This window comes from Urocampus carinirostris, chromosome 1, assembly GCF_059441175.1.
Source record: "Urocampus carinirostris isolate Australia breed hairy pipefish chromosome 1, RoL_Ucar_1.0, whole genome shotgun sequence".
In the NCBI taxonomy this organism is placed as follows: Eukaryota; Metazoa; Chordata; class Actinopteri; order Syngnathiformes; family Syngnathidae; genus Urocampus; species Urocampus carinirostris.
In genome coordinates this window covers 55631982-55656236 of record NC_142349.1, presented here as the reverse complement: position 1 = coordinate 55656236, position 24255 = coordinate 55631982, and the positions used below count along the sequence as shown (strand labels likewise).

The 24255-nt window shown below is 39.0% G+C and overlaps 2 protein-coding genes across 2 annotated transcripts in view; one reads left to right on the top strand and one right to left on the bottom strand.

Moving 5' to 3' along the window:
- Nucleotides 1-95: 95 nt before the first annotated feature.
- miga1 (mitoguardin 1) lies at nucleotides 96-20045 on the bottom strand. Its single transcript, XM_088346010.1, has 14 exons — nucleotides 19879-20045; nucleotides 18813-18938; nucleotides 16064-16232; nucleotides 13718-13936; nucleotides 12998-13116; nucleotides 12797-12923; nucleotides 8991-9079; nucleotides 7236-7345; nucleotides 5947-6019; nucleotides 5779-5865; nucleotides 4554-4787; nucleotides 4433-4486; nucleotides 2865-2981; nucleotides 96-1304 (listed from the first exon to the last, which is right to left on the bottom strand). Exons 2-14 carry the CDS (start codon nucleotides 18897-18899, stop codon nucleotides 1089-1091), a joined length of 1701 nt encoding a protein of 566 aa, XP_088202136.1. The 5' UTR covers nucleotides 18900-18938; nucleotides 19879-20045; the 3' UTR covers nucleotides 96-1088.
- Nucleotides 20046-20352: 307 nt separating this feature from the next.
- usp33 (ubiquitin specific peptidase 33) overlaps nucleotides 20353-24255 on the top strand; it is a 35274-nt gene continuing 31371 nt past the window's right edge. The window contains exon 1 of the mRNA XM_088345964.1: nucleotides 20353-20510. The gene's annotated coding sequence lies outside the window, so the exon portion shown is untranslated. The remainder of the gene's footprint in view (nucleotides 20511-24255) is intronic.

Sequence of the window (24255 nt, the reverse complement as noted above, 5' to 3'; positions counted from 1 at the left end):
GATGACGGTGATAAACATTTATTTGGTCAAAATCTCAATGCTCAGATTATGTTTGATATGGAGTAAATTCTGGAAAACCTATTCAGATCACAAAGTCACTTAAAACATATGACTTTATTCAGTTTGGACAGCACAAAGTATGGTGGTGAGCCCAACATGGACCATTGACTTGTGGAACTTATTGCACTGAACAGCCGATTGCTCTTAAAATACGTTTCAAACTGAAACATGGTGAGGTTAAGACAAATTTGGCCACAAATAAAACACTTAAAAAATATCCTATACAAAGTATGTGTATTAAAATAAATACTTGTACGCATTTCATAAATGAGTTCTTGCTAGTTGAGTGATTAACTCTTTTCAAAGACTGAACATGTATGTAAACTACAACACACCAGTAAGCAATACCTGCCCTGCCTTGATCTGTCAGGAGTATACAAATGGTGAGTAGTTTTACCTTTATCAAATGTATAACGGCATGCGATTTTAGTACAAATATTTCAATTTGTTGCCTGCACATTTAAGTATGATTAAAAAAAAATATGTATGCAAGGATTCTGAAAACCTTGAAAGTAATGTTTTAGGGTGTTTTCAACTTTAGGTCTATATATTATATGGATTTCTTTGCATGACACATCAAACTACAAAGGACATTAATTATTTAACCTATATAATGTGATGTGGATCCTTGTTAATTTTCAGTAAATGGAAATGAATTATCTAAAGGATAAGACATTTCTAAGAAGCTGAATTGATAGTGAATAGTGGCGAAAATGTACGTTAATCCCTCTTTTTACCCATTGTTGATTTTTAATCAGAGCAGACTGGTCACAAAACATTTCAATTAAGCGTTCAAACCAGTAGTCTTAAGTGCATGGCACGTTATTTATTAGTGTTTTATTCATCATTCTTTAGTGACCACAAAATACTGTGGTGTGGACTCCCAGTAAAAGTCTTGACCAATTCCGCACATATTCATTGAGTCATGGCTTTTGTGGTAAATGTGGCAAAAAAAAGCAGCAGGACACGGGCTGCGCCAATGCCTTGAATGGAGTTCAAAAATGGATAGATCTACCCTTGATAACTATTCACTGTATGGGGGCTTCCATAAGGGTGGGGGGTAGAAGGTTCAACAAAGCTGCATTGCAGGTGCTGGGCCGCAAGACGTCTGCACCCAAGTAAGCCATTAGCAATTCAGAGCGGCGGTGCAGCAGGTGTAACATGTCCTCAGCCAGGCTATCCACAGATGAGTATCTAACCTTGTCCAGGTCAAAGATGTCCTTAAGGAAGTCGACAACCTGATCCTAAAGAAGTGGAAAGTTGGATTACAAAAGGTAAGGATTGTTATCAATCAGGCAGAACAGGTAAAACTTCAACCACTAATGAAAACCATGGTGTTCATTTTTGCCCCAAGTGACAACCATCCGCCCATTGTTGGAAAACGTCTATTTGATTTAAAAATGTCCTTGTCATAAACATGTCGTGAACCCTTTTTACGAGATAGGGAAAATTTGAGATCAAAATTTGGACAGTAGTGCATTGAAACATTATTACAATGACATTTTGCAACAACATAGGGAAAAAAAGATAACTAAACATGCATTTAGCATACATTTTTATGTGTATTTTTGTACTTTATGTTTATTACAAAGTTTCCAAACTTTTACTAAGCCAAAGCAAACGTTATTTTAAAAACGAGGAAGTTAACACATGGAAAAATATTTTTGCTGTTAAATTGCTAACACAAGTAATGAGCCAAAGACAAAACACGAGTTGGAAATATATTAAAATTAGAAATATTCCAGAACCCTCCAAGTACATGTTATAGAAGTGCATTGGCTGTAATAACCCACATGTTAATGATGACCTTTTGTAATGTGTACATAAGTTAAGCTACAAAACAAAAATGTTTATAGAATAGAATATACCTTTGTCATTGTTACAAAATTGGGTTAACATTGTGACAACGAAATTGGGCATGACACTCCAGTGTCACACTTTCACATACATTATAGTATACTACGGTAATTAATAGCAATTTATGCAATCTGTATTTGAAATAATCTACGCTATTCAAATTGATAACATTTCTTTAGGACCCACTCACAACCTAAATTGATAATATTAAATATTTAAAAATCTAGTCAAACCAGGGGGCTTACATAGTTTTGCAATAAAATAATACATTTTCACTCATTTAGGAAATTTTATATGAATGTCATTTTACAAACTTGTATAATTGCACGTTTTATCTAGTAAAACTAAAAGGTAACTTGTCAGTAAACAAGTTATTTTCTTCAGAGAATTTGCGGTCGAGTTGTGGGGGCAAGCAGCCTCCGCTGGAAATCCCAGACATCCCTATCCATAGCCACTTAATCCAACTCATTCGGCAGGATTTTGCAGCATACCCAGGTCTGCCAGGAAACGGTCTCTACAGGGAACCCTGGGTTGTTCCCAGGTCTTCCTGTACACAGTACACGTCCAGAACACCTCTAGAGGAAGACAACAGAGCTACCTCTCCTGGCTCGTTTCCATGTGGAAGAGCAGTGGCTCTACACTGATCCCAGCCTAATGACTGGACTTCTCACCTTGTCGATAAGGGAGAGCCCAGTCACTTAATTTCAGCCATTTAAATCCGGGATTTAGATCTTTCAGTCATGACCCACAATTCATGACTATAAGTAAGGGTAGGGATGTAGATAAAGCAGTAAATCGAGAACTTTGCCTTTCAGTTCAACTCAGATTATTTTGCAAATCTTAACTACACTTTATATTCTTTAGACATGTTTGTCAACTAATATACAAATTTATGTTGCACTATATCAATAGAATTTTTTTTCCGTGTTAGCAGTTTTGAGACTGACCTTGAAAAAGCAGCAAAAGTCATGTAGGGGACTCTTAGGTCCCAAGAATCCCCATGCCAAGACTGGACTGATCTGCTCACATAGTGTGTAGAAGCGAGCGATGAAGCCATCTGGAACCTGGCAAATTTCAAGCATTTACAAGTTTGTTTTAGAAATTTACCACAAAGCATTTCAAAAGGATTTTGGAGATCTACGGCATAAAGGGAAAGGAACACAATGACGTAGGTAAAGTTCATACATCTTTTCCAAGGCCAAATCTTAACACTTTCAAGGCCAGTTTTCTCAGTACCATTAAGTGGGAAAAATGGTTACATTAAAATCATAGCCCTATTGTTATGAGATGACATCGCTAGCTGTAGGGGGAAAAAAATCTAATTTGAAAATTTTTAAGTCAAACATTGAACCAGCAGCTTAACAAATGATCAAAACAAAGTTTCTTGTGCCGCATTTTATTGGTATTTGCTGCTGTGTCTGATTCATGTCGTATAAGATGATCTTAATCCACACAGCACTCGATCAAGAAAGTGCAATCTTTCTACATGTAAATTGCATAACTTCAATTCCCACACCCCAAAAAATACTTTCAATTTCCTTAACCAAATTGTGTCATATTAACCGAAAGTACATAAGCTAAAATTGTGTAGGACTAATATGCATCATTCAGGTCCTTGCTCTTTTCCTTAAATGTTATCTTAAAAGCTTAAATATTTATTTTTATGCCGCACTTCTGAGGTCTTTGATTTTGACACAAGATACGGTTTGCTTTTTGCTTCAGCTTTTTCTGCATTGCTGTCAGCAGATTGTATTATTATGACCAATACCTTATACAGCATAAACTAAATTTGCGAGTGATGGCAAAATGTTTTTAATCATTGTTTTAATATAATTATTTCATAAAATATATTTAACAATACATTATTATAGTGGTTACCACATATTGGTGGTTGTGATTATTTTTGATACCACCAACATTAACGATGTATTTAAAGCAAGACAAGTACTGTTCACAATGTGCACTAAACTACTATAAATTAAATGGTCTTTGGAGTCATTTTCTGTCCATTAAACTGAAATGGACATACGTTGTATGAGGTGAACAAGTCACACACAAAAGCACCAGAGTGTGGCTCGCACAATATGTGCAGTGCCAATCAAAATAAATGTTTCTCCTGTTATTACTTGAACCAATTTTAAAGCCACTCTGTTGCTTGCACATACTTTGAAATGTTACTATACAGGTATACAGTATTTTTCTATCCGGTTTGTATAAACTGAAATAAATTCTGCTGTTTTTGCCTCATCTGTCTGGATGCGCCTGTAGGAGGCGATGACTCTTCACATGACAAACTAGCAATATCAGCTACCGTGTCTAACTTTTAAGCCGACTTAAAAACTATTTTAATATTTTACTTTGTTGCGTGGTCTGCCAAGTTAAACTGCCAAGAAACATGGTTTTAGAACAGTTTACCCAAAATTCAGGCATTTTACCTACCTTAAAAACATTTTAAATATTTTCCCAAATTTCAAGCATCCATACAAACCCTGCATAAGATACACAAAATGCGAACCTTCATGTGCTGCCTCTTCTGTTTCAGTACTGACCAGCAACTCGACGCCACTGCCTAAAAGCACAAGCAAAGTCAAGTAATGACAATTTATGGGCAGCAACATCCATTTTGCTTGACAAACCGTCTCCTTAAAAGAACTGTTGAGCCAGCGATTATTCACAACGTTTTGGATAGAAACAGGTGGGTTCTCCAGGTCTTCAAAGGAATCCATCAGGATGAAGTCAAGGACGATATCGTAAAAGTTAAGGTGCTTAACACCACGCGTGGCCAATTCGAGTTCTGTGTTCTCCCAGTGTTCCGCTTGCTCCAGAAAGGACATCATCTCTTCAAACACTTCCTCAAATCTCTTTGGGCTCTGAAAGCAACAGTGGGATAAGGAAATGACTGGATTCAATTAGTCTCAGGAATTTGATTGGAAAACTTAGTCCCATCTCATTTATTTCAAGCGGTATTGTACAGTAGGCCCTCCAGTTACAAGGTCCCAACTTACAATATTTTCGACCCCACCTTGCAGTATTTTTCCCACTCAACAACTTTGTAAAGATCAGATGTTTGCAGTAAGGCCGTTATGTGAAAACTTATAGCGAAAGTAAGAGAGGTGTAACAAATTTTCATTGATTTAGTGAAAACATGGAGAGATGGATTGGGGAGGCATTGTGGCAAGTGTTGAGGATACATTGGGTTGGTGGCAGGTTTCCGCGTGCAATGCAAAGCTTGTATGAGGACAGTAGAAAGAGCTTGCGGACAGTGAAGTGCGCGAGTGATTTCCGGTAAGAGTTGTTTTGAGGTAAGGGTGTGTCATGTCACGTCACCTTGACTGTTGCAATTTGTATATGGAATGGTGCGTGTAAGAGCAGGTAGTGTGTGTGTGAGAGTGGGTTGCATGTAAGTCAGCGCCAGTTTCCTCCCACATTCCAAAAACATGCTTTTCAGGTTAATTGGCCTGTCCAAATTGTCCCTAGGTGTGAATGAGCGAGTGAATGGTTGTCTGTCTCTGTGTGCCCTGCAACTGTCTGGCAACCAGTTCAGGGTGTTCCATGCCCACTGCCCAAAGATGGCTGGGATTGGCTCCAGCACCCCTACAACCCTACTGAGGATAAGCGGTTCAGATAACGGATGGATGGGATAGCGGGGGTTTTGAAGTCCAGATAACGGATGGATGGGCTAGCGGGGGTTTTGAAGTCATTAGCAAATTACTATAAATTTAATGTTACCATCTTCACCTAAGAACATATGTCATATACCGGTGGTTTGCTGCACTTGCTTCTGAATCCCACTGCTTAGAATGCTTTACATTGCACAAATTATATAGCTGTAATAATAAATGGTGAAATTATTCATTGTACCTTTTGCGCTTTTATGATTATGGATGACAAAATTTTCTTTCCAGTGTCCGCTAAAAATGACCTGGTTGTTCTGTCGCGCAGGATGAGCTGAGGAGGAAACGGGGAGGAGACACTTTAGTCTTCATTTGCCGTAACGCAAAGACGCTAACAGGTTTTAGTCTCACTCACCTGACACGCTTGACGTACGCAGTGCAACTTGGCCAGAAAATCCACGTCACCGAGACACTCCAACATTTCAGTCCTGGATAATGTTGAACCACATGTAATTCATTTTTAGCATTTACAGTATGTGTGGGCACCTATTTGAAGTGGGATTTGGTCAAAAATGTGGCCATGGGCCCCAACCTGGAGACCTATCTAAATCTTTTTTATTTATGGATAAATATATTTGCAGACATCTACATTTTATATTCGTTTTGAAATAATTTTGTTTCATCAAATTGGTTTTGAAACACTGACAATTAAATCAATGGAATATATTAGGTCTTTGATTTAAACTCTCAATTTAATATCGTTTTGCGTTTGTTCTTGGTCATATTTTTATAGTGTTTCAGCACTCGGATCTTGGTAGCATTACTGGAGTTTTATTTTTGTGGTATTTCTGCTGGAATATTTCTCTAGTAGTATTTTTGTATTACTGTAATTATATTTTGTTGTATCTTTGAAGATTTTTTGTAGCATTTCCATAGAAGTACTGTTCTCATATTTCTTGAGTATTCTTGAAATAATACTGTAGTATTTTTCTATTTTATTATTATTGTTTTTGTATTTCTGGAGGACTGTTTTTTGTGGTATTTCCATAGTAGAATTTAAGGAGTATTTTTGTCGTATTTCTATAGTGTTTTTGTAGTATATCAATAGTAGAATTACTGCAGTATCTTTGTAGTATTTCCACATCAGTATTTTTCTAGTATTTCTCTTCTATTTTTTTCTCCAAATATATATAAATAATATTAGGTTCCTGATTTTAAGCACTAGAAATTTTGTACCTTAGATTTGTAGTATTTCAGTACTGGTATAAACAATTAGGACAAAGTTTGCACCCCCAAAATTCTTAAATACAAATATGTAATATTTGACCACTAGATGGCACTGTTCTCTGCTGCAAGCAAGGGCCAGTGATAAACGGCATGGCGTAGTGGCAGGATGTAAGATCATGACGACGATCCAAATATATTTTGCGGTGAAACATGATTTTTTTTTACCTATGATTTTTTAATATTCATAAGAATTAGCATTGTATGTCCTTTGTTTTTTTTCTCAGTATTTAAACATATGTATTGTACCACTTAAAGTCTCTAAATATTACACATTAGTCGTACTATATTTACTATCATGTATTTTGTCACTATATTCATTTGGCGGTCTGGATGAAAAATCCTGCCGCACTGCAGGTAGTACTGTACTTTGCCCACCCCTAATCTACACCAACATCTCTTTTCGACATGTTGAGTTACCGTAGCACCCTGCAGGAGATTTTGCCCTCCTCCGCCATCTGCAAGGCCTCCTCGTAAAAGGGATGATGCGTCCGCATGTAGATACTTCTCAGCTCCTTGTGCTCAGACAACTAGAAAAACATTAATGAATATTACTTAGCACCGTCTAGTGGTGAAATGTTTTCACCATCTATTTTCTTTTCAACCAGCATGGACAAATGACTGGGGCTTTGTGCAAAAAAAAAAAAAAAAAATGACCGCGCTGTTTGTGCATTATGCCTCGAGAGCAGTGTACCTCGCACATCAAGTGTTAAAAGTCATTACGAGCCGGAACATGAATTCAAGGATGCGTCCAACATGGCGGAGAAATTAAAACGCGGCGTGTCCAGGTACAGCAAACAAACACAGATTCTGAGGACCTTTGTCACTGCTAAAACACTACCACTGAAGCAAGTTAGCACCTTGCTCACAGCATAGCAAAGCACGGAAAACAATATCTGCGACTAAATCAGCTGTCATATCTGTTGCACTTATTTTCATGTAGTCTTCTCCCTTGCTGCTGTTATTTCAACTTTTGATATTTCCTGCAATAAGATTTCATTGATGAATGGTATGGTAGCTGTCCATATCACTTGTTTTTGATTGTAGTTCATTGAAGAATGGTTGATTCTGGTTAATTCTTGTGGTAAAATGTTGAAGTCATGGAGGGCTACAGGCCTTTCCACATTTTGCTCACATCCATTTTTTAGTTTATTGATGAACAAGAATCGTGGAAGATTCATCAGTTATACGATGTCAATGTATATCCATGTTGTATATCTGGACTGGTGTTAAATTACAGCTCTGTTGAATATGAAAAAAATGATGTGCGAGTCATAGATCTTGGTGTGGCACACTGATTTACAAGGAAATTTGAAAGTGGCACTCCACACCGAAAAGGTTGCTGACCCCTGCTATAGAGTGATTCAGTTCAGTTTAACTCATTCACTTTTAGGAAGTAGTAATGAGTAACGATGACTAATTACTTTTTTAAAGTAACGTGCCCAACACTGCTCACGCGCGACAATATGCAGGGAGATGGAGATTTTCATTTTCAGCTGAAATAGCCAGCGTCCAGGAATAAACCAGGGCGGAGCCCCCCCCACCCCTCCCACCGCCACCCCCCCCAAAACCTGGGTTTTAGGCAGTTTACTTGTCCAAAACCATGCTTATATTTATCATTTAAGTAACATTTTTAGAAGATTAAAATAATTTGCCCACATAACTGATTTTTTTGTAAATACTGCAAGATAAGTTCAAATGCAGTTCAGTCCCTGCAGCTTGTGCGACAATGCGGCCAATTTTTCTAACGGCCGCCAGGGTGCGCCAGAGCAATAAAGGAAAGAGTGAGAGTCGGATTTTGAATTTGTTTGCTACGCAAGAGAAAAAGTGAAAAAGTCGGAATGCCTTTGGGATTCAAAAACAGCGGGGATCCGCGGAAAATTCTGATCCCTGAATATGGAAGCAGGCGTCCAAATTTTCCAAGGGCAATCCTTCGGGCTTTTATTGTATTTATCCAATGCACACGTTATATAGTCAAAGCTACAACGACCTCTAGTGGAGAAATATTATTACTGTCACTATTCAAGCAGGTCAAATTCTGATGATTGAGAATTGGTTAAACCAAAAAGTATTTTAACAATAGATCAAAAAACAATTGTTGATTATTAGATTAGTAGTTACACCTCTCAAATCGGACTCGTTTTTCCTTATTTAAGACGTGTTATTTTTTCTCACCTCAGCAGCTGAGACAAAGGAGTCTGTTGAGGCAATGCTGATGCTGTCTCTCAAGCAGGCCTCGTCTGGCTCCTCTTGAGACAAAATGTCTGACAGGCAGAGGAAAAGGTGTCAAGTCATGTTTATTTGTATAGCCATTTACGACAAGAATTCTCAAAGGGCTGCAAAGACCACAGGTTATTGCAAACTACAGACTATTATTACACCATGCCCTGATCTAAAACCTACATGAGGGCAAGGAAAAACTCAAAAACCTCAACATGAGGAAAATTAAGATACCTTGAGAAAGGACCGCACATGAGGTCATCCCCCTTCACATCATTGTCTGCAAATATTTGTCGATTTTTGAAAAACAAATTACAGTAGACTTCTGGGATACGGGGACCCAATCTTACGACGTTTTCACTTTGCAGTGTGGCATAAGATTTTTTTTTTCCCTGCCCCTCTTTGTGGCATTTCCCCATCTAAATGATATCAACAACAAACTATTTTGTGCCTAAAAATGGATTTTATATATATATATATATATATATATATATATATATATATAAAATGTATTATATCCTTGCGACCCTATTGAGGATAAGCGGTGCAGATAGTGGATGGATGGAAATATATATACATACATACATACATACACACAAACTTAGGTACTTTTACTGCACAACCTATACTTTCTCAGGGCTGTCAAGTGAAAGCTAAGAAAACTAAATAACACATTTTTTCAAAGTGTTAAATAGAGTCTATAAGGTGAAGGTAACAACTCAGAGTTAAAGTATTAATCCTGATTTAACCTCTCACTATGGGTATTTAATGCATAGTTTAAAGTGTGGGCCGCACGGCCGCACAGTGGTTCGCGCGTGTGCGACACAGTTCTGAGGTCATGGGATCGAACTTTCCTGTGGGGAGTTTGCATGTTCTCCCTGTGCTTGCGTGGGTTTCTTCCGAGCACTCCGGTTTCCTCCACATTACAAAAACATGCATGTCAGGTATACTGGACTGTTTCAGAAAATTAGAATATTGTGATAAAGTTCTTTATTTTCTGTAATGCAATTAAAAAAACAAAAATATCATACATTGTGGATTCATTACACATCAACTGAACTATTTCAAGCCTTTTATTATTTGAATATTGCTGATTTTGGCTTACAGCTTAAGAAAACTCAAAAATCCTATCTCAAAAAATTAGAATACTTCCTCAGACCAAGTCAAAAAATAATTTTATAACAGCAAAACTAAATCAAACATTTGAAAATGTCCATTGATGCACTCAGTACTTGGTTGGGAATCCTTTTGCACGGATTACTGCATCAATCCGGCGTGGCATGGAGACAATCAGCCTGTGGCATTGCTGAGGTGTTATTGATGCCCAGGATGCTTCCATAGCGGCCTTCAGCTCATTTGCATTTGTAGGTCTGGTGTCTTTCATCTTCTTCTTAACTATACCCCACAAATTCTCGATGGGGTTCAGGTCAGGGGAATTAGCAGGCCAATCAAGGACAGTGATGCCATGGTCAGTGCACCAGTTACTGGTGGTTTTGGCACTGTGGGCAGGTGCCAGATCATGCTGGAAAATGAAATCCTCATCTCCATAGAGCTTTTCAGCAGATGGAAGCATGTAGTGCTCTAAAATGTCTTGGTACACAGTTGCATTTATTCTGGACTTGATGAAACACAGTGGACCAACACCAGCAGCTGACATGGCTCCCCAAACCATTGCTGACTGTGGGAACTTCACACTGGATTTCAAGCAACTTGGATTTTGCTCCTCTCCAGCCTTTCTCCAGACTCTGGCGCCTTGACTTCCAAATGAAATGCAAAACTTGCTTTCGTCTGAAAAGAGGACTTTGGACCACTCTGCAACTGTCCAGTGCTTCTTCTCCATAGCCCAAGTCAGATGCTTCTTCCGTTGTCTTGAGTTCAGAAGTGGCTTGACCATGGGAATACGGCTATTGTAGCCCAATTCCCGGACACGTCTGTGAACTGTGGCTTTTGATACCTGGACTCCAGCTTCAGCCCACTGTCTTTGAAGCTCCCCCAAATTCTGGAAGCGGCTCTTCTTCACAATTTTGTTAAGGCTGCGGTCATCTCTCTTGGTTGTGCAGCGCTTCCGGCCACATTTTTCCCTTCCAACAGACTTTTTGTGGATATGCTTTGAAACTGCACTCTGTGAACAGCCTGCTCTTTGAGAAATTTCTTTTTGTGTCTTACCCTCCTGATGGAGGGTATCAATGATGGTCCTCTGGACAGCAGTCAGATCAGCAGTCTTCCCTATACTGGTGATTCAGTTTACTGAACCAAGCTGAGTGTTTTTAAGGCTCAGGAAACCCTCGCAAGGTGTTTCGAGTTATTTAGATGATTCAGGTGATTAGTTGAATAGCCTACTTGTATCCTTTTTCATGATATTCTAATATTTTGAGATAGGATTTTTGAGTTTTCTTAAGCTGTAAGCCAAATTCAGCAATATTAAAATAATAGAAGGCTTGAAATAGTTCAGTTGATGTGTAATGAATCCAGAATGTATGACATTTTTGTTTTTTTAATTGCATTACAGAAAATAAAGAACTTTATCACAATATTCTAAATTTCTGAGACAGTCCAGTATATGGCCGGTCCGAATTGTTCCTAGGTATGAATGAGCAAGTGTCTGTCCCTGTGTGCCCTGTGACTGGCTTGCAATCAATTGAGAGTGTCCCCTACCCACTGCCTGAAGACAACTGGGATGGGCTCCAGCACGCCCATGACCCTACTGAGGATAGGTGGTGCAGATAATGAATGAATGTCTGGACATACAGCAGAGGAGCCGTTTGGGAGCGGAAAGAACTGAATTTTGTTAGTGAGCCGGCTCGTTGTAGTGAGCCAGCTTGTTCTAGTGCAGTTCTCCAAAAAGAGACTGAAATCCCATCTCTAGTCTGATGCATGTGTCCTCTTGGCAACCAGCAGGAGAAAGTGACACTTCACATGGCAACACAATACACTAGTACAAACTGGCGTTATTCACGAGGGAGCAGGCGAGTCAGCGTCATTTTTAGGCCTTTTTTTCCTCGTTTTATAGGGATCTATCAATTAAGATGGCCGGAAAAAAAATGGCAATAGCAACTAATTCAAGCATTTACCAGCACTTCACCCAAAATTCCAGCACTTTTCAAACCTTGAAAACACAACACAAAAATTCAAGCGTTTTCTAAGATTTCAAGCCCCCCCCTGTGTCAGCTCTTTAGGTGAGCCTTATGTTTTGTAAAAATAGATAGAAATTCCTCAACTTAAAATGAGTATTTAAAAAAAAATGCACATTATAATCGATAATTCGTTTTTTTTTTTTAGCACTGAGTAATATACACTGTCCCTTTAAGTGCAGCCCTTGTGGATTATGGATTCATTTAGGACTGATTGTTCCGTACATTTTAATTCTTAATGGTTTTTTTTCAGAATTTACTATGTGTAGGGAATTTGAAAAATTATATTCGAGAACAGTAAAATATCTAGCAAAATATATTTTTTGTGGGAAACCCGATTTGCCGCAACCTCATCCAAAACCTAGCTCTCGCGGCTCTCAAACTGAGATTGAGACCCTTGATATACATGCATTTTATACAAAAATAATACTTGCTATATATTATTTTGTTACTACGGTTTAGTAGTGTAATATTTTGGTCTAATGTTTTTATCAGGTGTTCCAAGCGTGTTAGCTTTGTATTACCATAGGTTTCTATCCTCGCTATACAGCAATTTAATATAGTTCAAAATGGATTTGTGTAATATCTTAGTGGTCTACTGTACTTCTCAATGTAGTGGAATCAACTAACCGTAGATGCCGGCGTTGCACGAGTGCTCCGATGTGCCCCCCACCACGCCCTCAAATTCTCCCTGCAGGAGGTACGCCCTCTGCAGGAGTGACTTCAGCCTGTGGATAAACTCTGCGCTGATGACGTCCTGGAGAAAAAAATAACCCGTTCTTGTAGCTCCCAATGAATCCCAATAATACGCGTCATATCAGAAGCACGGACTTCCATGTTATCCTCAGGAGCTCCCGACTTGACCAAAATCATCTCCTCGTCCGAAGGTTTGCTCCTGAAGGTTAATGCTTCTTCCCACCGCCGGAGCGCCTCCTCAAACAGATCCATACCTGTCGGCACGCACCTTATAAGTCACACGTTTCTGTGAGGTAATGCAAGATAACATGAAAATATGGCAGACAATCTTGTCATATGTAGAAAGAAATAAATAAATACCTAGAAATATATGCCATATAAATAAAGGAACACAAAACATATAATACCAAAATATGACATAAATGCAATTCATATAGTTATAGTGAGGAAAATAAATATTTGAACACCCAGCTATTTGGCTATTTCTCCAACTAAAAATGTTCCTATGTACCGTTTTTCATAACTTGAATGTTCGTCAGTAGGGGAGCGTCTGTACATTTATTTCTACATATAGCAGGATTGGTCTCCCTAGTCCTCCATATTCGGATATTTATTTTTTTGCGTATTTTGTCACAACAAAATGTTATTCAAACAAGGGGGTGGGTCAAACCGGCAGAGCTTTTCACCTATCTCCGATTCTTTCATCACTGATCCACCAACAGGTGAAAAGCTCAGACTCCTCATTTGAATAACATTTTCTTGTGACAAAACAAATGACAAAGTACATGACAAAATGAATACCGAAACAAATACCAACATAAATGAAAATAAATAACCCATATGAAAATACTTCACCCATGAGGTAGAGGTTCTCTGGAGTGGCACTGCAAATGTCTGCGTCGCCCAACCGGTCCCAACAACTGGACTCCACGGCGCAGGTGCCACTGCTGGATGTTTCCGCGAGAGATGCTACACTCTCGGAACGATCCCTGGGGGCTTCTGCCGACACCGAGGTAGGTGCAAGCAAAAAATTTGAGTTGAAGGAGAACGCCATCTTCTGATGACCTGTCTTGTCTGGACACATAAGAAATAAGTCCAATTATAGTATTTTTAGGGATTATAAGGCGCATATTTACTACTGTGGCGAAAGATAACGTGAAAGAGGGCTGCATAAAATGTGTCGCCTTATAATCGATAGTGCCTGGGGCAACCATACAGTGGAGCAATAAGTAAAAACACTATATGTGCAAAGTTCTCCCACTTATTAGAGTATATTAGAGTGCCCTGTTATTGTCAGCATGGGTAAAGTATATGGGCAATATCAGAGGCTCATCTCAATACTTGGTTACGCATCCTTTGTGGCTATAGCGGAGGCCAAATGTTTTCTGTAACTCTTCAAAAGCTATTCACATGCTCTTGGTGGTATTTGGCCCATTCCGCCTTGCAAAACAGTGATGTTTTTGGGCTGGCATTGAGCATTGACTTTCTATGGGGTTGAGATCTGGAGACTAGCAAGGCTGCTCCGGAACATTGAAATGCTTCTTACGAAGCCGCTGCTTTGTTGCCCTAGCTGTGTGTTTTGGGATCACTGTCATGCTGAAAGACCCAGCTACGTCTCATCTTCAATGCCCTTGATGATAGAAGGAGTATTTCACTTAAGATCTCTCAAAACATGCCACATTTCATTCTTTACTTTACACAGATCAGTCGTTCTGGTCTCTTTGCAAAAAAACAAAACACAAAAAAAAAAAAAACAAGAAGCATGATGTTCCCACCCACATGCTTTACAGTGAGTATGGTGTTCTTCGGATGCAAATCAGTATTCCTTCTCCTCCAAACACGAGAATAGAGGTCGATAGATTACCGGCACCAATATTTGGGAACTTAAAAAATATTTTTCATTCATGAGTCGATTACTAAGTCTCTCTCTCTTGCTTCATTGTTCCAGACTCACGGCCCTGCTCTCATGAAATAATCTTTAATAACTCCTCCGGTTTCCTGCTACCCTTACCGTGCCTTCTGATTGGATAAGTGACCGGTAGCAGAGACACTGAAGCAGAAGAGAGCGGCACCTGGAGAGGCACAGCTCAGCTAACGTGTCCAGACATCACTGTGTCTGTGATTGGAAAGCGCGTTTCTAATAGCGTAAAATTTTTTTAGTTAACTTATTTTATCAAGGTACATTTAGGTGGAGACTGATAAATTAGCTCTTATTATGAAATTAGTTCATTTATCAAGCGTGTCCGTTTGTGATTGAGAGAGAGCATAAAAAAACAAGCTAAAAAGGAAGTGAAGAGCTCTTATAACATTAGTTCGTCAATCTGGTTCTAAAACAGGACTTCCCACACTTTTCAATTTGCGAGCTCTGTTGAAATTCCGTTGCACTTTTTGTTTTAAAGTTACTTTAAGTCATCTTGGTTGTATTGTCCATCCATACATTTTCTGGACCGCTCATACTCAGTGGGGTTGCGGGGGACTTTATCAGTGGTCTTGTATGTCTTCCATTTTCTAAAAATTGCTCCAACGCTTTAAGTCTTTACACCAAGGGTTTTACTTATGGCAGATTCAGTCTTCCCAGCCAGACATGTCTTTTTGTGTTGTTTCCGCGGTAATGGACCAAATTGCATTCGCTTGTTATCGGTCCTCGAGGATTAAAGGAAACTCCAGCGACCTGACATTGACCCCGATCATACAGAGAAAGAAGTGGAGGTTTTTTGATTGATAACTTCTATTGCTGTTCAATTCAGATGTACACTTTGCTGACATGATTTGTTGGTGAAAAAGATTAAATCGTGGGGATGTTGCAAATATTCAATAAAATACTGTCAAACCTCCTGATTTGCTCCTGTTATGTATTTGATGAATAATGTTGCCAAAGACACGGGCTAATTTCTTTTATACGGCATCATAAATGTTTCCAGATGTGACCGCAGTGTTTTGTATTTGGAGCGCATGCGTTCTGCAAAAAAGAAGCTCGCTGTTTTACCTGGCGCTGCCAAGAATTAAATCCTCACTGTATTTAAGTCCATCCATAATTTCGCATTTTGGGATTTACTTCCTGTCTATAAATCTATAAGGCACACCGGATTACAATCGGTTGTTTCCTGGCAAGTTTTTTTTTTTTTTTTAGGTGTGCCTTAATGTAAAAGTTATTGAGCATAACCAAAAATACCCGACAAACTGAAATATAAATTTGCTCACCAATTCTCGGTGCAGCTGAGAAAAAAAACTGCCGGACGCCGGCTTGATCCCATTGCGGCGATCCGGCCTTTTTGCGGCCTCGCCGCCTCTGAAAGTGTCGAGCTAGGAAAAGCAGGGAAAGCGCTCCAAAGGCTGTAGCGGCAACCAGCCTCTTTGTGCCTGCGCTCACCTGTTGGCAAAACAAGATGTTGTTATTATCCAGCCCTGACAATTGAATTTGAAAAGGAAAACCTTTTCTTCCTCTGCGTGGTCAGTTAATTCCTGGTAGTAAGAAGCTATATTACCAGAATAAATGCTGGAACAATGATTTTAGTTTATTGATAAATGGTTTTATTTACAGAATATTCTGGGCACAACTAAAACGCTGACAAATTACGTGTGCAAACAACAAAATGGCAAACAAATCATTCTTAAAGGGACAATTAGCATTATGTAGCGCAGGCGTCTTCATTGAGGTGCCCATGACCTGTTCACCACTAATGAGTCATTGCGATTTCCTTGTTAGATTCAATTTTTTTTTAGTGGTGGACAAGAGTCTGTTAAATGCTATTTTTAATATTTAACCTGGTAACAGCATAGTAATAATATGATAGACTGTTATTTAAAAAAAAAAAATCCAGTTGATGGGCTTCATAAACTAAAAAGTATATTCAATATATAATATGTATTCAAGTATTGATCATTATTTCAAACAATTAATTAAGAGAATAAAATTAGAATCCGTTCAAGCAATTGTATTTAATAATGTTTTTATTGATTTTTACAGGATATTAAAAAACTACATTCCAATTTTAACTTTGTAAAGCTTTTATAAAGCGAACGAGGAAAAAAAACGTGCATTTTTTTAGCTAGCTATCTGGCTAAATTTTTAGCTTTGTGGCTAGCTATCTTCCTACATTTAGGCTATTTAAGTTATATAGCGAGGTTTTTCTTACATTTTGCATGCTACCTAGCTTGTATTTTATCTTTTTCTTGCTAGTTATCAAACCAAGTTTTGGCCTCCTTTCTAGCTCGCTATCTACTTTTTAGTTTTCCATCTGACTATTTGGTCAGCTTTTTATTTTCCAACTAGCAACATAGCTCCTTTTTAGTTGTATACAGTACCTGTTTACCTTTCTAGCTAGCATTCAAGCTACTTTTAACTATTTAGCAAGCCATTTAGCTTTGTTGCCATTTTAGAAATTCATATCAAGATGGCCCTTTGTGCCAATTAGTAATAAAAAGTAGCTTTCGGCTTGAAAAATATTGGAGACCCGTGATGTAGCGCATCCTAGTGGTAAGGAAATGTCACCAAAAATACATATTTAACTAATAATTAAATTATCATACAAACATGCATTTTTTAAATACTTGTCTGTCAACCAAATTTCATTTACTTTACATCAGAGGCCTCACCTAGAGGGAGCTAAAATATTTGTCCGTCATCTTGCTGCAACAGGTAACAGAAAATTAAAAAAGCTTGCGAAAAGTTTGGCTAAAACATGAAAGGAAAAATAGTGGTTTGTGGTCACTTTGTTTTTTGTGCTTTTTAAGAGTTGTTTTTGGTTGCATGAGACAAAACAGCAACATCTAGTGTTCAAATATAACACAGTGTCACCTTAAGAGGGCAGTCCATAAGCTGTAACAAAACCTAAACTTTGTCTACACGGGTTTTTAAAAGGTACTGTTATAATGGCGCTCAAGGCCACTTCTGGCTATAAAATAAAACTGAAACACATGTAATGGAATAGCGAAATAAATCAAATTACATAATTATTGAAATAATGAAGAAGTTATAATCAAGAAATCATGCAATCATGATTCTATATACAGGCAATAAAACATTTCAATTCTACAGCTGAAATAATTCTGGGGCCTGATGTTTGATTCTGTCATGTCAGTTAGACATCTTTCACGGTTTCCTTCTCTAGCTAGTCGTATTAGCCATTTGACTGCGGGTTAAGGCCCGCCGCTAACCACTATTGTTAATGTTAGCTCCTTCTGCTTCGTCCTTCCGTGTCATTTGACTCCAACAGCTGAGCCCTGAATGTGATGGTCCCAGAGTCCCATTGTTCAGTCATCTTCTATTTTTTCTTCAAACACAGTTTCCTTCTCTAGCCTCTCATACAAGCCACCTGGCTACTGGCGATGGCTCACCGCTAATGTTATCGTTAGCTGCTTTGTGTGAATAAAGATTGCTTTGTCCTTCAGTGTCACTCGCCTTTCACAGCTGGTCATGAGCATCACGAAGTTTTGTGATTCTCCTTTGCACTTGCAATGTTTTTCTGGCCATAGTGTTTCGAGCTAGCTGCTTAAGTTTGCCGCATACACTCAGCTTTAACCAACTCCAGTTATTGCCTCCTTTCAGCAGCTCCGGGAGCTTGCTCGCTCTTCAGTTGTCGCTAGCGGGGATTAACACCAGCTTTAATGTCCTGTCCCTGACTGAAATTCATCCCTATTCATGGAAGAAAGTCTGGAGGAAGGTTTTTAAATGTTGCCAAGTGGTATCCTTTGGACCTCCATAGTGTGTCTTCTTACAATGCTTTCAGCTCCATTCTAAACTTCAACGACCTCTCGTGGTGAATTAATACACACTGTCAATTTAAACATTAGGCACGATCATTTTGGTGCACCTCTAATCTAGAGTTGTAAAGGGGAAGATGTATAGCTTTCAATAAATATAATTTGAACCCTTCTCTGAGTGTTCCACAGTCTGCGATGGTGCATAACACGCTGAAAAAGGTGAAAAGACATGAAATCAATGTTCTACCTGTGATACGGAGCCGCATACAACAAGTGGCAGGTGGATGACGCGCAGGGCAGCGGCCTTAGCCGATAGTTGAGAGTAGTGCGTCATTGTTCCGCTCCAACCATGGTCTTTGTGCGGCTACCGGAACTGCAAAGCCAGGAATAACGTGTTACATAACTGATTTTACACTGCTTCAAATACAAGTTGTTCTAAGTTAGTTAATTAGAGAGGTGACAGTAAGGGGAAATAGTATTCATTAGCTCCAGTCCGAAGGCCTACAGTGATGCTAAAGGGAGAATCAAAAACATGACAAGTGACACAACCGGATTTAACCCTTGAGGTAAAAGTCTTCTACAGAGATAAATAAAATGCAATTGAGAAAGACAAATCAACAAAAACGCCATTTACCCAATGATGTGTAAAAAACACTTTACAAAAATATATATGATAAAAAATTGAAAAAAAACAAGGAACTTTCTTTAGTTATTTCCAACATTTTAGAATAAAACAATTTTATTGTCATTGATTATTGCGTAGTGTGAATTGTTTACAACAAGATCTGATGTGTTCTTCCAGTAATTGTCCCTCAATTGCCCTTAGAGTTATTTAAAGAGTAAGTGTTTTCTAAATACATCAAATAAAATGCATATTTGCACATGAAAAAAAAAAAGATTTGGGGGAATTAATAATAGTTTTTCTTACATCTTCCTGGGAAAAAATAATTTTAGAGATACGTACGTTTCGTGTTCTCACTTAATAGCAAAACGTTACATTTCTAAATCCCATTTTTAAGATCGTTTATTATCCTGTACTGGCACGCGTCGTTTCCTAAATATTTTCAAAATAAAGTGGCAGGAATAAAAGCTCTCATAGACTTCGTTATTGAATATCAGTTACATGGAGCTGGACACAAATAATTTACATTTTGCTTATATTTGGAAAAATAAATAAAAATAACCAAAATTGTTATGATGTCACCTAGGAGCTAAGATGCTAACGGTTAGCCACCTAATTAGATGTCTTCGTGTGGACTAGACACTCGACGTAACAAAATAAAAGATACAATAAAAACATATAGAAAGGTTACCGGTGCATTTGAAGTCTTTCCCCTGCTCTCGGAGCCAATAAGCAAGGTAACAAGATCTCGTATAGTCGGGCTACCGGCCAGTTGACCTCTGCAGGTGCAGCAGACTGAAGAGGACTCTGGCTGGGGTAACTTTGGCTGCCACCTCCGTTATTTTACACGGAGTTGAAGCGCCTCCGCATGACACAAACCGGCATTGCAAGTCAAAGTGAAGGTCGAAGCACAGCGACTATTACGTAATTCGTTCAAAATATACTTGGATCTATAAATGTAAAACATTTCACCTTCACTTTCATCTCCCTTAACTTTCACAAGCAGGATAAAAATATATTATTTTTTAAAAGGGGGGAAATACTTTCTTGTACGTTCCAATGCGAAGCCAAACGAAGAATATTGTCCTCTTGTTTGTATTACTTACTCTTTTTGGGTGTAAGAGTGGGCTGGTCTCGACGACGAAACGTTTTCGCTCTTGTACCTTCTCCTCCCTCTTCGATTCGCTAAGGCTATAGTAACGTTAGCAGCCGAACGGCCGAGGAGCAATTTAAATGTTCGAAGGGAAAACGGTCACATTACGCTTACGGCGAATATTTAAACATTCCAGTGGAATATAAACCAATTTGTCGGTTTTGGTGAAGGTAAGCGCCAACTTTAGTCGCCTTTGGGTGTTTTTTTTTAGTTTGATATCCTCCGAGAAGGATTGTCGGCTCTTTTGCTATTATGCTAATGTTAGCTTCACGATAATAGGAGCGGCGATGCACCATCCGCGCTGGTTAAAACAGATTCCATCTTATTTTTTAAATATTTTTATTTTTTTAAATAATTATTTTTTTACTCGGTAGAATCAAAGATAAAATTCAATTCATGTCAGGTTGGTGCTAATGCGAAGTGCCAACAGTTATTAAATATGCCTCGCCTGTTTTTGACAGCTTAACATCGCAGGCCGACATTTTGCATATTATAATTGGATTTGTAACACTTATTTACACAGTATTTAATGTGAGATATGTTTAAAATTATGTTTTTGGGTGGGCTAAATGCAAACGAGCGGTAGGTGACGTTGAACGGTTTGACAGAATTTTATCCAAAGATTGCATCTACGGAATTACAACCCTCATTTACTCTCATCAAATGTGCACATGGACGTATCATAAACTGTTAAATGATTATGAACAATTATAATAATATTTATAAAAATGTGTGATTTCTGGAGGTCGTTGTGTGCAGCTATGGTTGCTCTCTCGGGCTATCTGGGAGACTGCCCCGCCCTGGTTTAGCATCTAAGTGCAGCGGAAGGCACGTTTTTCTCAGATTCATTTTTCAGATTTGTATCTGGGCCTAATAGTTCGATGTGTATTCTAGAATAACTCATGTTATTACTATGTTGATACTATTCTTACTGTGGAACCCCGGACTACGACATGAATCTGTTCCATGGTGGGAGATGCAAAGTGAAATTGAAGTGTAGTGGGGAATAGAAATCTCTGTTAATCAGCTAATGCCTTCCGCACCCCCACGTAAATCATTAATATATTAAAGTAGTATGAAATATGTATTACTTATATGTAATATCAGTTCAGGGATCTCTAATCGCCTGAGTTGTTGGGGCACCGATGAGGACACAACTCTGGAGAGCTTTCTACACTGTTGACGTTTCCTGGCCTGTTTTTGGGTCATGGCAAAGGTGGCTCAAGTCTTTTCGGCCCAGTTCTTTTTTGTTCTTCCTCTCCTCCTGCCCCATTGGACTGTGCCCTAAAAAAATTACCTTATACAGTCATGATGATCTTGGTATGTGACCTTACCTCTGAAGTTTTCATCTGCACACACTCGACAGCAATTCTATGTAGGGTCCGCTCATTGTGTTGCGCACCGTTTCATTTGTTACATGGGCTAAGTAGCTGATGCCTTGACGTTTCTTATTGCATCGCATCTCCATGGTCGAGTGTTTCTTTTTCCAGTTTTGCTGGGAGTCCATGTCTCACAAATGTAGAGGAAGATGGAAGTAATTCTGATTTTTCACTGCTATGTTCTTGTCCCTCCAGATGGGTTTGAGTCTGGCAAGTCCAGCTGTGGTTTGAGCTATCCTGGCCATGATTTCTGGTTCTGAGCCCTCTTCTGATATGACAACTCCAAGATATTTAAATTTGGTGACAGGTTCTAGCTCTCTGTGGTTCATGGTGATGTTTACTGTGATAACTTGGAGGTTGCTGGTCATTACTCTTTTTTGTTTTTTCATTGCTGTTTTTGATCCTATTCTGAGTAGCCTATTGACCATATCTCTAAACTGTTGTAATATTGAATTGTCACTCATAATATACAGTAAGACCTCGCTTATCGCGGTTAATGGCTACCAAAACCACCCGCGATAAGTGAAAATCCGCAAAGTAGCGGCGCACCTCCCCAAAAAAATAATAATAATTATTATTATTATTATTTTAATTTTTTTTTTTTTTTTTTAGACCCGGTTAATGGGGACCAAAACCACCCGCTAAAAGTGAAAATCTGCGAAGTAGCGACGCCCCTTCGAAAAAAAAAAATCTCATCTCATTATCTGCACCGCTTATCCTTATTAGGGTCGCGGGGGGGCTGGAGCCCATCCCAGCCATCTCTGGGCAATGGGCAGGTTGCCAGCCAATCACAGCTGCAAATCACATTAGTTCTCGCAGCTAGCTGCGTTCTTCATCGACGCACGAGCAGAGTGATCCACCGCTAAGAGTCGTACAGCTGGGCGATTTTACGTCCGCCCGGGACAATGAGAGACAAATTCACGACAGGGTTTTTACTTGCGCGCACCGCAGGTGCCGTTTGGTCACTCCCGCGAGCGAGCCCCTAACCCGCGGCGCTGGTACTTTCGGGCGCGATGCACACGACACCGACACAGTTACGGGGGTCCCGCGCACGTCCGCCGCCTTTCACCCGCCCCGCGCGGACGGCCGCCTGTCGTCGCGTCGCGCTACTGGGGTCGTCGGACGATCACGCCCGCCGCCTTTTCTCGCGTCGCGCCGTGTGACGCCGCGTCCGCCGAACTCGCTCCGTTGGACGGCCCGCGAGTGACCTCCGCCGACTTTAACCCGCCTCCGAGTCACCAGACTGTTGAGAAGCATTCTGATTTGTGTTTGATCAGTGCAGCCCTTTGAAACTCTTTGTGATTAAGGGCTATACAAATAAATATGACTTGACTTGACATAGACGTGTCTGTATAATATTACAGTTCACTCACTGGTCCTTTCGGAGTCTCCAAATGTCCACCTTTGGAAACCCCCTACACAGACCCCTTAGAAAAATATGCAAAATACTCATGTTTAGTTTTTCAGATTGTGATCAAATTTAGCCAGGGAACAGTTTGGGACAAAACGTCAGCATTTTACCTTTCAAAAGAAACCGAACCCGTCCAGATTCAATGGTTCAACCACAATTTTCGATTTACTTGGGTACTTCCTGGAATTATATTTTTGGTGAATTTTACATTATTATTAAGAGGTGAAATTTAAGGAAACCGCGTCCTCTTCTGTGAGCTTCAATAGGGTTTTCTGTGTATGAATCCTTGAAATAAACTGCAAAAACAATCTCACTACGTTACATCACAATGTCGATTAGATTTCGGTTAATCATGCAGCCTTAATATATACTCATAATTGTATCCGTTTTTTCCAGATAACTCCTGTCTACTATTTAATCCCTACACTAAAATTTTAATCAAGTGAATCATTTAGTGGGAATTAATGCACTTTGTAATGCATCTTTACTTGTTATATTTACTTGACGTCTTAATGCATCTATCCATCTAATTGTTTTACAATCTCTACCCTGTTCTAAGTGTTTTTCTCACTTACTGCTGGAAGGGGGCATTGAGTCTCATCAAACCACCTGTAGGATTCATTCTGAACAAAGTACTGCTGGTATTTGGGAAAATTTTCACCGACTTATTTTTTGTTTTCGTTATAGCTTGTCATGCCCTACCTCTATTTGTTATGTACCTCCAAGCCCGGAATCATCTGTTTCCTTTATATTTTTATTGTTATAAAAACCTCAACAGAACTGCTAAACTCTAGCGCTTTTTTTACTTGTCGCGTCGCACAATCTGGATGCTCAAAGAACATGCAGTAGGATTAAAAAAAGTTATCATCCTTCAATGTGTATGGATTAAGCAACAGGATAAACAAGTATATGTAGAAATAATGTAATTATATTGTAATTAACTCTTGGTGTGGCTTTAGTTGGGGTGGTACAATGGAATAGCAGATGGATGCAGAGGGGGGAAGAAGACACGATTTCAAATTAGGAAATGTTTATTTTATAACTTCCACTTGCTAGGATTGTCTTGCCCTTAGAAGATTTAATCGACTATTATTTTTAACTATAGTCCGGATTGTTGATGGGTTA

What these genes read in the sequence shown, in the direction of transcription:
- miga1 (XM_088346010.1), bottom strand. Translation starts at nt 18,899, where the DNA reads ATGACGCACTACTCTCAACTATCGGCTAAGGCCGCTGCCCTGCGCGTC. An exon ending in ATCTCCTGCAGGGTGCTACG is followed by an intron (nt 6,020 to 7,235) that starts GTAACTCAACAT and finishes AACATTATCCAG; the next exon opens with GACTGAAATGTTGGAGTGTC. An exon ending in ACAGTTCTTTTAAGGAGACG is followed by an intron (nt 4,487 to 4,553) that starts GTTTGTCAAGCA and finishes TTGTGCTTTTAG; the next exon opens with GCAGTGGCGTCGAGTTGCTG.